Here is a 15,681-nt window from a genome sequence, read left to right on the forward strand (position 1 = left end):
GCTGCGTCGGTCAGATGACAAGTTGCTTTGGTGTTTCTCTTCACTGCTGTCGCGGTCCGCCGTCCGTCGTGGGAGGGGGGGGAGGAGGGGGGGGGCGTTTCCCCTTGCTCCGTCTGTACGGTTTTTTGCATCCGGTGGATCCAGTCACGGGCGCACGGGCTTCGGGCTCTGTTTGGGCTGTGCGTCCTCTCTCTCTCTCTCTCTCTCTCTCTCTCTCTCTCTCTCTCTCTCTCTCTCTCTCTCTCGCTCAGCTGGAACGGACACGGGTAGTTCACGTGACGTCACACCTCGCAAAACAAGCGAGCGAGGCGTGAGGGGGCGGGGCTTAGCAGACATCTCAATTCTTGCTTATTTATTATTTATGAGCCCCCCCCCCCCCCCCCCCCCGTGCCAGACTCTCGAGGAGAATGCGTTACTTGTTTTCTGTCCAGCATCAAAGTGGACTGTTTTGTTTTTTTTTGCTGTTGTTTATAACTGTTACTGCAATTAGCTTCAGAATAGTTCACAGAAAATAAACCGCCTTTGCGCCCTAATGGGCCATCACACATATGTTATCTAGTTCCGCTCAGGATCCATATAGTTCAGGGCCTCAGTCTTTATCTGAGCATAATTTTGTCTTTCTGCAAAGATCAAGCTGCACAGCGCGGCTTTTCCACTTTGCGCGTGTAATCCACAGAAAACGTGAGCGTGTTTTTTTTTTTCAGAGGGGAGCGCTTCAGCACGTTGCCTCCCGGTGTACAATAGCTGCTCCCACTCACGTGTATTCGGCACGCGGAGACTCGGCCTGTCGCTCGCGGCTCTGCTTTCTGATTGGCTTTGGAGTCTTGTCGCCCCGCCCACGACGGACGCTGATTGGGTAGATGTGGGTCGAATCCGCCCGCTCGGATTCCCCCCGTGCATGCCAGTGCCGCGTGAGACCAGTTCGAAATGCAGAAAGCGCGAGGATTGTCTGCTTCACTGTAATGTTGCAGAGCACATGGAGAGCAGAAAGCGCTTTCCATTTGTATTTTTAGAGGTGGACACGAAAGTCGACGTGTTTAAAACCACCAGGCAGACTTGAGTGGTAGTCTTTAATCTTTAAGCATTAAAGAATGCAAAAAAAAAAAGGTAAATAATATGGTTTATCGTTTATTTAATAAGAGTTTAATGCAGCCAAGCATGCATGCAAAAAAAAATTCAATTGCATTCCTCACACACTGCTTTAATCAGCAAAAGCTCTGCAGGTGGATTTTTTTCATCACCATTCTCATTGCTTCACTTCTACTACAACATCACTTGTGGGTTTTTCCACAGTGAATGTATGCAAATGCTTTTTTCGACTGAAGATGATAGCATTAACAATTTCAGATTGTCCAAAGCATTGAATTCATAGTTAACACAAATGAGGAATTGTGTGCGTTGAATTTCACTGTTAAAACACACTCATTTATGCACATCCATAGTAAATATCATGTGTGGGGGTTCAAGCGTTCTGCTATGTGGCTCTAATGTAGTAAACAGCAACCAGCCACACAACTATCAGCATCTCCAGTCCACCCCCCCACCCCCCCCCCCCCCCCCCCATCAGTGCAAAATCCATGTGACTGTTATTCATCCTCCCCGGGCCAAGAGTACAACGCAAGTGATTTGCTTACTGCCATCTTGTGGAGCAAGGAGCGAGAGGTCTGTCACTTGTTTTTTTCCAACCATTATTGTGTGAAAAAACAAATTCACTACCCTGGAAAATGTGTCCAAATATATTGAGCCCAAGAAAGGTATTTGTATACCCTGATATTAATGACATGCAAGCTATACAAGTCAGCATATAGTCAGAAAAAACATCAGTGCCGACTGGTTACGCTTATTTCTTTGTCTCATATTAAAACAAAATGGAATTATACTTCGTCTGGATATTGATAACTTTCAGTGTGAAATGAAATGAAACACGTGATTACACTTAAGGTTTATTCATTGCTGAAATATAATCATCTACCAACTTCTCAGTAAATAATGTGATAGAAATCTACTCAAACGATCTTTTTTCTTTCAAAGAAAAAAAAACAAGGCTTGACAGGGGTGTGAGTATTTCATGTGAGAATAACGTGACAAGGATGCACTTAACTCATTTCCCTTCCAAAGAAAATAAAAAGGTACGACAGTAAGAACATGATTGCAAATCAGCAAAAAAAAGTAAAAGGTAAGTAGTACAAGAGTGACATGAAGACTGATTGGGTTACACATAAATACATGGAATATTACGTTTGTTTTTGTTATCATAGGTCCTTGTCTTTAACACGCTGTGAAGTACTGTAGAAATAATCACTGCTAAAAAAGAGCATACAAATAACATGAGATAAACACGTGTTACAGTCCACTTGTTTAACCTGGATTCAATCGCTTGGTATAAAAGCTAGGAATATCTCAAATAATTGAAGCAAAGTAAACATACTAGGCAAGGCTTTTTGTACGTTTCTTCAGTTTGGCAAGAGAGGGATTCTTGTAATGTCAATTACCAGCAACCTTTATCTACGTGTGATTAAATCACTAGGGAGTATAGAGCAAATTTAAAATATAGCTTTAACACTACAAATTTCTGGGGATATATTGAATAAACCATCACATACTGTAGGAGTGATTTCACAACCTCAGCAAAAAACTCTACCAGAGAACAAACATGCACTGACAAACTATGAACAAATGTCTTTGTCCTAAAATCCCTATTCCTAATAAATGCACTTTACATTAAAAAAAAAAAAAAAAATCCTCAAGAGCCTCTAAGTCAACAACAACAAGACAAAGTACACAGCAGAGACATTTATCATACAGCAAGAGGTGTAGCGGGGATTCTAGTAACGGTTAAAAGAGATACATTAGCAGGTCATATCACCTAAACTTGTCTAGTAACTGCACAGTGTCAGCCAAGCATAGTGTCAATGCACTTAAGGGGTTAATGAACCTATGGAAACAGTCACGTCTTTGAAAACACCTTCCAATATAATCTGGAAGATTTTTCTGTTGATACTTTATAGGACGCTCTACAGTAGTTGTTAAAACACTTAATCTAATAGTCATCAGAGTAGATGACAACAGAGACACGACAAGGCAAATTCTCCTAAAAGCAGAACGTGCCTTCCAAGTCCCTTTTTTCTCTCCTTCCCATTTTAAAAACTGAAATATCCCTCCAGCAGGCCACTCGTTTCAGAAACCATAATGCTCAGTATTTGTATGGTCCCTGTACGTATGGCATCTGCCCCTGACCTTCTTCGGTCTGTCTCTCTTCTTTTCTCTTTGAAAGCGTCAGCCTTTTAGCATCTCCCCGATGTAGTCCTTTAGCCCTACGGCGGCAGGACACCTTGTGCCTGCGGAGAAGCGTCGCATTCCAGAAGCGAATGGAGCAGCGTTTGCAGGAGAATGTCCCTCTGGCACGATGGGAGGCCCGATGGCTGAAGGCTGTCAAAGGACTGTAAGACTGCTTGCCACACACCACACACCTTAACCGCTCCTGTATGGTTGAGGCTTTATGTGGATGTTTTACTGCCATGTGGATTAGCAGTCCTGCTTTACGGGAGAACACAGAATTGGGGCATATAGGACAGCCGAAACGCTTCACTGGGACTTTTAAAGAGGATAGGATCTGCACCTTCAACCCCCCAGTGTTGACAAGCTTATACCCACCGCCACCTGATCCTCCTCCTCGCCTAATTGTTAAACGAAGAGAGCCTTGTTTTTTATTCAACTGCCCTCTAATTGTACAACGTATCTTTTTCTTCCTTTTACTTCCATCGTTTCTGACTAAATCTTGGAATTCCCATTTATTTTCCCTCCAATCTCTCCTGTCGGACTTTTTTTTTTTCTTCTTGTGTCGTCTCATGTCATCGTGCGATAACTGGATGCTGCAGTCGAGTTGTTGTTGGGACTGGGTGCCTGACTGATGATGAGGATGATGGTGGGAGTGATGATGAAGATGATGCAGATGATGATGTTCAGTGGTGGGCAGTTCCGTGAGGGGCTGGAACGGGGCTGTCGTGTGCAGCGTACGGCTACGGGATCCAGCTGGGTATATGTGCTCTCCTTTTACCCCAGCGGGGGAATGTGGGTGCTGGGGGGCCATGATTGTGGAGTTTGGAGGCAGAGGATGAGAGTAAGATGGAGCATTAGATACTGAAGAATGGGCAGCATCATAGAAGAGTGGAGAGTAACCAGCTTGTTGTTGCGGGGGTGCCTGTTGGTGACTGTGGGTAACAACACTAAGACTCTGCCCTCCATGGCTTTCTGTGGAAGGAGCCATCTGCAGCAGGGCGTTGGTGGCAGCCTCACTCTCTGATGTAGACTGGTTAACATCACTCCCACCTCTGTTGTCTCCAGACCCACTGCTGCCTTCTTGTGGATTAGACGATTCAGTGCGGGTCATGCCATGCTGCGATTGCCTATGTCGAGTGAGGCTATTAGAGTAAGCAAATGCTTTGCCACACACCTCACAGCAGAAGAGCTTTTCAGCCCCACCTTCATGAACCGTCTGATGATGGGCAGTCAGATGGAAGTGATGGCGGAATGACTTCCAACATATAGCACAAGTGTAGAGCCGAGGTGGAGTTTGGGGAGGTGGTTGAGGTTGGGGAGGAGGTGGAGGGTGTGGCTGGGGGTTGGTATCTTGAGGCTTGACGTCTTGAGAGTAGTAATAGGAGGAGGTGCTTGGGGCTTGGTTCTGGCTCCTCTCTTGGGTTATGCTACATTGAGGGTTGGGGTTAAAGCTGGTAAGGTTCTCTGTAGCTGGTGTTGTGGGCACTTCTTCCAATTCTCCTTTCTGGTGGAGTTTGCTGTGCCGCCTGAGGCTCTGGGAGTAACCAAACTCTTTGCCACAGATGCTGCATTTGTAATTTTTTGCCCCAGAGTGTACGGTTTGATGCTTGCTGAGGTGAAATGCCTCTCTGAAATACTTCCCACAAACTGTGCAGTGATGGGGTTTTTCTCCGGTATGGATGCGATCATGCCTGCGTAAGGTCTCACGACGTGCAAAACCCTTACCACAGACACTGCAAAGGTGTGTGCGTGGGAGCCCACTGGAACCCATTCTGGGGGTGTATTGCCTACGTTTGGGGGGTTGTCCATCAGGTGCAGGGTCTTTTTTAGCTCTGGGTTTGCGGGGACGTTTTGGCTTGGCTGTAGGATTTTGCGGATTGCCGCTCATAGCCTCCTGGCTCCCCACACCTCTGAAATTCTTATCCATACCAGATGTTGATGAGGGTGAGCCCAGAGGGCCTAAACCAAGACCACCTAGTAGACCTCCTATGATGTCTCCCCTATCGTCCCCTCTATTTCCACTGTTACTGGCTGCAGTTATGGCCGAGATTGCATTATTGACAGAGCTAGTGACATCATCCTCCGAGTCATCCAGTAGAGAAGAAAGAGGCAAGTGGGGTTGTTGCTGCTGATGGTGGTGCTGGCTGTGGCTCTGTGAATGTGGATGCAGTGTTGGGGCCAGGGGTGCCTTTCTCAGAGCTGGGCCCACCATCCCACTTCCACAGGGGGAGGCACCAGAGTAGCATGGAGATGGATTACCTTGAGAACGATGGTCATCATGGTAGCCTGTGTAACGATTCCGAGAGTAGTCAGTGGGGTATTTACCATCTGTTCTGTCCCTGTCATTTGAATTCCCTCCCCTTCCAGACTGAAACAGACCATCACATCTTATACTTGATTTTGGTTCTCCTTCACCCACAATGATTACACCATCTTCTTCCTCAGTTTTCCCATAAATAACCCCTCTATTGCTCTGATAAGTTCCCCCTCCTCCGTTACCTCCTCCACCTCCTGTCCCGACTCTGTCCTCATCAGTTCCTGTCTTGCTGCCCCTTAGTTTGGGTCCCCTACCTGGCTTGCCACAAGTGCCTGAGGCAGCGTGGTTGAGTAGAGATGTGCTCTCACGGAAGGCACGACCACAGGCGGGACATCGGAATGGCTTTTCCTCATGTATCTTCTCATGACGTGTCAGTGACTCTCTACGATTAAAAGCCCGAGAGCAGGTGGAGCAACCATATGGGCGGGCTGAAGAGTGTATAACACCATGTTGCAGGAGGTGGCCTTTTTTCTTAAAACGTTTGCCACAATCTGAGCAATTAAATGTTTTGTCTGGACTAGGACAAGAATTGGATGGGACCTGGGTTTCTTGGGTCGAATGGGGAAGGCTTGGGTCAGATTGTATTTTAATATGAATAGGGTTTGGGCCGGTAGTGCTAGAATTGCTAGTACCTGCTGTGGTTGGCTCATGCATGCGCAAATGCCTACGAAGACTGGAAAGGTGAGGGAAGCTTTTGCCACAATCGCCACAACTATAAAGGGGCTCTGCATCAGACTCTGTGGAGTTAGGTTGCATTGACCTCTGGTTATTAGATTTAGAAAGGTGAGACTCATTAGTAACCAGTACTGAGGCAGCAGTGGAAGAGGGAGCAGAGGAGGAGGAGGAAACTACAGATGAGGATGAAGATGAAGAGGCAAGAAGGGATGATGGGTCTCCACCCAAATTTGACATACCAACCCCACTCCCAATTAAAGATGGGGGCTGACCATGACTAAGCCCCCCACCATTACTAGTAGTGTTAGGATTACCACTTTGGCTGCTGTGGCCATGGCTGCTGCCATTACCTTCAGATTTTCTCTGTGGTAAATAGCCAGCCATGGCTTTCTTCCTCCTACTGCTGCTGGTGCTGCCACTACTATTACTTCCACCTCCACTGCTTTCCCCCTTTCCTTCATCTTTAGATAAAGATAAATGAAGTGGCAAGGGTAGGGGTAAGCCTGCCTCCTGCTGCATCAGAGAAGCTATCTGATTTGATGAGAGTACAGGGATGCCCTGGAAGTCAAAGCCACCCAATGACGAGGGCTGGGAGCCTGGGTGGAGCGGGTGATGAGGATGAGGATGAGAATGTGGATGAGAAAGAGTGTGAGGTGGAAGGTGTTGTGGCTGGGAAGGCTGCTGCGGACCGTGCGGTGCCTGAGAAGTAGAGTGACCATGTGAGTGAGAAGAATGCAAAGCAGGCGGTGAAGCAAGGCCAGTAGAGGGCTCCCCACTTGTCTGACTTAAACCAATTCCCAGGTGATTATGGGTTCCCTGTTGAACAAGAAATTGCTCTAAACTAGAATTAGCAGGCACCCCAGAAAGGAAATACTGATTAGCAGCTAGCATGCAACTAAATTGTTGGTGAAGACTCCGTGCATCAGACTGGGCTCCAACCAACTGGTGTCCCAAAGAGCTGACTGCACTGCTGCTAGGAGGGTTATTAGAGGTGGCCACAGAGGTTGAAGGGGAAGGAGAGGAAGAGGGACCAGATGATACCTGGGGGACAGAGAGACCGGGATGCAGAGGAGGGGGTGGAGGTGCTGATGTTATTAATCCCCCTAATCCCCCAGCACTTACACTACTGCTACTTCCCCCAGTAAAGTGCTCAAAGCGGCCTACACTTGGGTGTAACTGGTCATGTGCTAGTGCTGCCTCAGACGGGTGGAAAGAGCGCAGGAACTGTGGGTAACCTGAAGAATGGCTTGAGCTGCTGCTGCTCATCTTGCTTGACTTTGAACGAGAGCTCTGAGATGAGGAAGGCTGTTGTTGTAAAGGTGGGGGAGGAGGGGCACTCATCTTGGCAAAAATGGAGGCAGAATCAGAAAAGGCGTTACCTCTTGACCCCTGCAGGGGGCCTAAGCCAAGTCCAGACAGAAGAGCTCCAGAAGACTCAGCCTGCTGCTGCTGCTGCTGCTGCTGCTGAAGTTGATGCTGGTGAAGCTGCACTTGCTGTTGATGCTGTAGTTGTCGATCTAAACCAAGGCCTTTGAACTGGTGGGCCTGATGCCCACTTAACATCTCTATAATGTCCAGATTGTATTTTCCAAATTGGAACATTTCCCACTCACTGGCACATGGGGGTGCAAAGGCCAAACCTCCAGCACTAAGAGCGACAGCAATGATCACAGCACTGAGTGGTAAAAGACAAACCCTAAATCTTTCCAGGTCTACATGGACATTTTAAATCTATAGTTTGTCTCTCCAGCTAGTTTACGTCTGGTGCTGCTACTCGTTGTTGATCATCCACTGCCCACACTAATTCCAAAAAGAGTGGGGTAGCCAGGAAGATGAGTTTATGATCAAAAGGGTAAAAGTGCCTTTAACAGGTAGATGAGTTCCGCTAATATCAAAAATTGCTTAAAATAGTTTTTTTTTTATTGAGAAGCAGTTCAAAAGACTTCTTCTTGTTTCCTGTGAGAGTTACTGCGTTGATATTTTTGTTCATCTAAGCAAGCTTCCTCATCCGTGTTCAGCCAAGAAGTCCTACAGCTGAAAAAACAAAGTTCAAAAAAGCATGAAAGTTATAGGGGGAAAAGGGGCTGTAGTTTTTATTTAAAATATTACTAAGCAATTAAATACATGTGGCATGGATGTGATATATCAACCTGGCATTGCAGGGCGAGATGTTTTTTTATATTAAATAAAAGAATAACACTATTTTTTTCACTTTTAGGGAGCTTCAAACGGTACAGGTGGAGAAATCAAGTTAGTTGTGCAACAGTGGAATTGAGAAACGCATTGCCAGCATCTTTGGTCAATTTAATGACTTCAGCTAATTATATTATACCAGATTATTACATTATTATTACAATACCAGATGGGCTATCACTAGACTACGTTCAGTACCGATTTCAGTATTTGCTATTTAATTTCATGACAGAACAATGATTTAGTCTACAAATTGCCAAATATTTGAGGAAATTCTTTAAATAAAAGTATTCAACCTCTTATTCCAACCAACAGCCAGAAACACAAGGAGTCCTCATTTACTGTCAAGAATGACAAATGAAAGCAGCAAATTCTGATATTTAAGAAGCGAGAACATTGTGTGACTGTTTAGCTTTAAAATGACCATCAATAGTGATATGTAGTTACATATAGAAACCATTCAAATTATTTAGTTATAACTCATTGTTACGATTGCATAATGTTATGCATGTCTACTGTAGGTTACCTTTTAAGCATTTGCACTATCAAATTGGAATATGAGCCAAATTAAGATATGATTAACTATAGAATTAATCATTACAATTCAAATACAATAACATACAGTTCTTATCGGTAAAAAGTTAAGAAGAGAAAAAACACAACCGTTGCATTAAGCACTATTCATTGATTGCATGAAAGGAAGATACTGTCAAGTTTACTTCAAAAGGATAGAAAGTACAATGGTTACGGCAGAATCACTCACTTTGAATCTCATTTTGCTCACCTCGTAAAATCTTACCTTTTCCCCTAATCGATGCGATGAACCAACGGGGGGGGGAGGGGGAGGGGGAGTGGGCTCCACTTATCGATGAGTAAGGTAATCTATCGCGTATTGGATTGCCTCTCGTTTTAACGCAAGCCGCCAAATCCTGCGGAGACGGGTAGAAATGCTCAAATTAAAAAGCAGTAGCACACTTCCTTTGCACAATGTAAACATTAGCCGAACCTTACACGGGCAAGTATTAACGGGCACATTTTAGGCAGCATCCTGCAGCTGCACCGGGTAGAATTTAGAGAGAAAAAGGTGAAACATTGAACTCGCTAGGAGGAAAAACTTAACGGTTCATCGTAGCATCATATTTTAACACTGGCTCGGCGCGTTCAGCTATTCCGTGCTATCTTCAAACCACATAAAGGTTGTTGCTAACATTAGCCATCATTCCAAACCACAATCAAAAAAAGCACGCCGACCCCCATCGATATTATTATGCTAGCATTAGCAAATACATCTGCGTAACCGATATTCGGAAATTGTTTACCTGCGCATCCAGTCGGAGAGCACAGTCGCAAATGGTTGAGGCCTGTCACGCCTTCTTGTACCTAGCTAGCTACCGCCCGCTTCCATTTCTGCGTGCTGTTTTCCAGTCGTTAGCCAGAGCCATTTTCACTGATGCCGAGCTGGGTGAAAGCTTACGCCGTTCCCTTCACAATTTAGCGCAGACGGATACCCCCAGCCGCCTTTTTTCCCATTTAATTACGACGGTTTAAGCGGACAGAAAATACTTTTTAAAAAGATGTCGACGGCAGAGGAAAAATTTGTCGGCGATAATATTTTTGGGGCAAAAGTGAATGACGTGTGCTCCCTGAACGTCGGTCCTTTCCGGCCCTTGTAATATTTCCGGGTAGCGCGAGCGGGGCTCGCGGCGGTGGTATCGGGCTCACAACGATTTCACCAAGGGGGGTCATTTTACAGAAACGTTGCGCATTCAGAGATTTAAAGCGTCCATTACAGTTCCATAGTCCGATTATATCAAAGGACACCCTGTCTCACTCCGAGTAGGGGCTTTTACCGTGGTTTCATCATGGCTGGTGCCCTTATAGGCCTACTGAACCATATAGGAACGTTATATTTTAAACTGCGTCGTCGCTTGTGTGGCTACAATGCATTACAAATATACAGGTAGAAAAAAAAAAAACGAAAATCACACCAATTTAATCACGATCTTAAGCTTAGATCATATATATTTGATGATGATGAATATATTTATTAGATAGAATGTTAGAGTACAAGTACAGTCAAACAGTAGCGTGTATTACAGTACAAATACAGTCAAACATCCTGTCTAAGAGCAGCATTTCAAAAAAGCCCTTGCGGTCTACTGAATTTTGAATTATGTCATATAAGTTGTCCATTCAAATGAATATCTGTGTTTTCTTATAGTATTAAAATGTATTCAGTATGAATACAAATATAATGTACCTGTGTTTATTTTTGTGCATGTCAGTAATTATTTCGTATTAGGATATTTTTATTGTATTTATTAGTTTGTTATCTGTTAATAAGCAGAATTGTAGGAAATAAAGTTTAACTACTTTATTCGTCTTTTTTTAGACGATTTTAGTGCGATAGGCCATGGTTAAAGGAGCATTATATTAGATTTAGGCAGTGATCCACGTCATCATCTTAATCCAGAATTATTTTTTCTTTATGATCAGGTAAGAAGTCCAAGAGTTTTGCTTTTATCATTATGGATATTACCACAATGTTTGGGGGGGGGCGGGGGGGGGGGGGCTATCACATACCAATAAAATCCACCAAATCAAAATCAAAAGTTTTATTCCAGATCTGCTGATCTCACAATGTTTGAATTCATAGGGCTAATCAAAAGTCCTTAATCTCTCCTAATTCAATTTTGTATCAAAATTTACTTGTGTTATGTTACTCAGCTGGATTCTGAAGAAGCCGTCAGTGATATATCATTTGTCTCATCTCCAAATTCCAGGGGTAGATTTTCATGGTCAAGGTATCATATGAGGGTCAAATTATCATGAGACTATTGGTTCTCGTTGCAATGACCTAATGGGTAAAATGAGATGAGAGCTGTGATTTCCTAGCACTTTTTAGTCCATCATTTCCAATATTTTTCCATTGTTATTGTTGTTGTACATCTCCATGTGTATTATTCTGTCTTCGCAGCCTTATGGATTGCCTTAATATAATATTTGTTCAGTCTGTGACAGACTGAAAAACTGCTTCCTCTGTCAATGGCCTTACAGTCACACTCCTTATTTTTATGTTTAATAAATGCCATAACACTTGTGACAAATGTATGAAATGCATTTACGAACACAAATCACATACGCATACTCCCCTTGGTCTGACTGACAGCTCTACACAGTTTAGCTTCATAAAATGATCACCCCCATATCAATTAATTCTATTCCCCGATCAATATGCTGATTACGAAATGAAGATATGAGATGTCTGGTGTAACTAAAGAAAATTCTGGCGAGATCATAATTTTATCAGTATATTCATCAAGGTTTTAATTCAGTCATTTTAATCAGCAACATGAATAATTCATTTTCAATTCCTCTGATTTTTAAAGAAGGAATTAATGCTTGGGTTTGAATGGTAATCATGAAAATAGAGTATGTAGGGAACAGAATTTGGATTGCATAAAAAGATTTTAAAAATAAAAAATGTCTTTCTTTTTTGCACATTTATAATGTCTGAATGATAACTGGTTAGTTTATCATTATGAAACAGTTTGAAAATAGTCAGATATTATTGAAAGATCCCTTTTTTAACATACTAATGCATTTAAAGACCAGATGGCACTCAGAGAATTCAAACTTCATCCAAGGGCAGTTCTGTTTACTCGTTATCTATTGCACTTAAAAACAATAGTCCGCTAGTGTTCTAACCCTCAAAACATGACTCCTTGACCATGAAACCATCCCAAGATTAGGACTCATAGCTGTATCACTATTTATTTCACAATTTGCAGTTTTCCTCATTCCTTCCATTCAGTTATGAAGAGTTCAGGAAAATGACCATGCAGATTTTGCCGCAGAGCTTCAGGAGCCACTGAACCTTCTGGTTGTAAAGTCAGTGCCCAAATCAAACATGATTACTTGTGTGTCTCCTGTAAAATATATATTAGTATCAGTACATTGCCAAAGCCTTGTATTTCATTTTAACCTTCATACATCTCGATGTAATAAATGGATTCACTGGAGGTTGGAAATATGAGCTTCACAGCCTTTATGTCCCGCTAAGGAGCCAGCAGGTCCAGTATGATATAACTCTGTACTCAGATGGTCTAAAGCTGTGAATTATAGGAAGACAATTTCACATTTTCATTTCATTTAGCACACAGTTGTTGACTCTCTCTGGCACCGTAGCGCCTTACTGTGGCTTTACACAATGTCTAACATTCTGGAGGCTCTGAAGTTGACCCTCCTCTCTGCGTGTCTGAATCTAAATCTCTGTTGATATGGAGCTTCTGCTTCTGCATGAAAAATATTAATGTGTCTTGTGAATAGGTTTAGGATTGCAATTCCAAGACAGCGGTTTCAGAATTGCGTGTGGTTGCATAAACACGTCTTCCATACTTACTGTATGTCTATGCATATAATGTGGTTCACTAGAAAGTAGGTTCACCTCAACTAAAACCCATTCTTTATTATATGAGTTCTTTTACTTCATTTACTCTTGAGTGCATTTTCCCTATAATGATAATAACATACTTTTACTGAAGTGGTATTCTCCTTGTATTCTTTATAGAATATATATTTCCTCATTCCTATTGGTTTGACTTTAACTCAATGACTGAGCGAATTAGTTCTTGTAGTCTTGTTCCTATAATTAGCTTTGTGTAAGGCATTATAAATTAGATTGAGAAACTGCAGGGATTAAGAGGGTTTGTGGGTCAAATACCCCAAAACGCAGTGCAGAAATGTTCTCTGCAACATTTTGGAAGGCGGTTATAGATTATAGAAGACAAGCATATGTCCCAATTCAATGTTTTTCATGTGTTGCAAAGTATTGTGCATGTTGTTTTAGTGTTTCCCTATTACAAAATAAAATTGTAAATGTAGGCGCTTGTATAATCTTTACAGTAAACAACAAAACGGTGCATTGTTTCAGTAGTGAAAATCAATGTGCCAGAGGTGTAAACGTAATGGCAGAAGTTGTGTTCTTGTATTTCTGTATACTACAAAATCATATTCCGGTAATTGTCGAATGTTGAATGATGAATGTCAAAGTATTTTTCCCACCAACTTTATTATACAAATTCTTTGTAAGTCACTGTTGTATCCAAGGGGATCAATGCATTGAACAAACATTGATTAATTAAAAGTTGTTGTTTTTTTTCAAATTTATAGGCATTAAAAATAAATCAGTGTATTTAATTACTGAATGCAGGCCATGCCATACAATTTACAGATAGTAATGCTTCACATTACAGGTCCAACATTAACCATCAGCTCTAAATGAATTCATATGGTAAAAACAGATGCCATATTCAGTCATTTCTTCCTGATCATTAGCCTCGTTTGGCATGTTTTGCCTGTACGCTAGTTCCCAGTTGTGAAAAAAGAGATAACCCCTGTAATTTTGTAGGAGGCTATGACAATAGAGAGACAACAAAGTGTTATGAGTTTGGCACTGTACAAGTCATTAAATACTAACACAAAATTTCTGTCGAATTCTCAACTCAATGTCGAAGAGATCACTCAAAATATTCTGATTGTACCAGTTATACAAAATACAATACTTGCACAAATTAGATTAACCATTTATAAAAGAACGATAATGAGTTTCAATGGATATGGCTTGTGAGATTTTACAGACTTTGCTACAGACCTTTTTTTTTTTTTGGCTCTATTAAAAAAATCTAATACTACTGTATTTCATCTGTTCTATTTCCCTGAAAAGACACTACACTTGAAGCATTCAGGTTTCTGTTGGAACTCTATTTCTCTCCAACCTGCGTAATAAACATTCATCCAGACACACATACTTTATGGCATCGTGGGTTTAGTATGCACAACCCATAATATTTTCCAGTCAGACTGCAGCAGTGGAGACTGTCTCACATTTGCGCCCATCCCACACACATATATATATATATATACCCTTCACTGGCTGGAAAAACATCCTCATCTACACGCCACTTTTAGAAGGCTGTAGATTTTTTCAATAGATGTTTCTGTACCCGAGTGGAAACCGAAGTATTCACTTGAGATCAAGAATAAGGCCGATATCCAGGCACGGTACGTATAGCTGGAGAGTCGGCCATGTAATCATCGATGACCTTTAAAATCCAGGTATACTGTAAATGCCTCTCAGTGAAATGGAGCTGGCATGCGTCAAGATTCAGAAAGTTTAAAAAAAAAACTTGAATTTATGACCAGATGTATGAAAAAGCAACCAGTCATGAGGATGCTAGTTATCTAAAAACAAATAAACACTTAAATCCCACCAAGTAAAAGAACATCACATCATAATATAATTGTTAATAATAACCATAACAGTAATAATTCTTAATAATAACATTCCATCATATTAATAACAACTACATGTAGCACTGTGTATAGGAAGATAGTCCAAATTGAATCTGTCTCTCTGTGTTGTTTCATCTCTTGATCCTTTCAAGTGACTGAACATCGGAACTTCAACCAAGGCAGGAGCAGGTTCCTCCTTTCACCTGCCTGATTTCTTTTGATAAAAAAAAAAAAACCTCAATACAAATACTTTCATTGATCAGTTCACACCTTCAAACATGCTTGTACAGAATGTAAACCTTAAGGACGTGATACAAAGTCATTTTGTATCTGGTGCAAATATCAGGGGGTCAGATTTGTGCAAAGGTTTCTCTCTGTGATTCTTTTTGAACTGTGCTTAAAATTACTCGTTTTTGTACACATTAATACTTAATACATGACAATATCAACACAAAATCAAGAGAAAGAGATAGCATTTTATATGGACCACAGATATCACATACTACAGTATATAGGATAGGATAGCCCTTAGTACTGATAAGCATTGTTATTGATGTTTTCTTTTCTGGGTTTTTTTTTTTGTACTTATGTTTTACTCATTCTGACTGAACTGCGTTATGATACAGCGAGGTCGTCGTCTTCAGGATAGGCAGGGCGTTCCAACCATCCGCATCTCTTCGGCGTCTGGAGCCACGAAGGGGACGGGACGGCTCGGGGCCGTCCTTATTTTTGGCTTGCTCTGAAGCCATTCATTCCTTGTACACAATATCGCTGACTTGTCCAATCTGTCACCCGAGTGAAAATAATAAAATAGTGATTGTCAGACCAGCTTTCTCTGTGGCATTTTCTTTGTATCTCCATAAATGGCTTTGAAGGACAGTTGTGCAAGTGCAACCTATGCGTCATGGTCTATTCATTTGTGC

The 15,681-nt window shown here is 42.1% G+C and overlaps 1 protein-coding gene across 1 annotated transcript; it reads right to left on the minus strand.

Annotated features, from left to right (window-relative positions):
- Nucleotides 1–247: 247 nt before the first annotated feature.
- On the minus strand, nucleotides 248–7,873 carry si:dkeyp-69b9.6 (zinc finger protein with KRAB and SCAN domains 1). The gene is made up of 4 exons (XM_068757981.1): nucleotides 6,229–7,873; nucleotides 5,851–6,144; nucleotides 759–957; nucleotides 248–251 (listed from the first exon to the last, which is right to left on the minus strand). Exons 1-4 carry the CDS (start codon nucleotides 7,871–7,873, stop codon nucleotides 248–250), a joined length of 2,142 nt encoding a protein of 713 aa, XP_068614082.1.
- Between the last annotated feature and the right edge of the window lie 7,808 nt (nucleotides 7,874–15,681).

Source organism: Brachionichthys hirsutus, chromosome 3, assembly GCF_040956055.1.
Source record: "Brachionichthys hirsutus isolate HB-005 chromosome 3, CSIRO-AGI_Bhir_v1, whole genome shotgun sequence".
Lineage (NCBI taxonomy): Eukaryota > Metazoa > Chordata > Actinopteri > Lophiiformes > Brachionichthyidae > Brachionichthys > Brachionichthys hirsutus.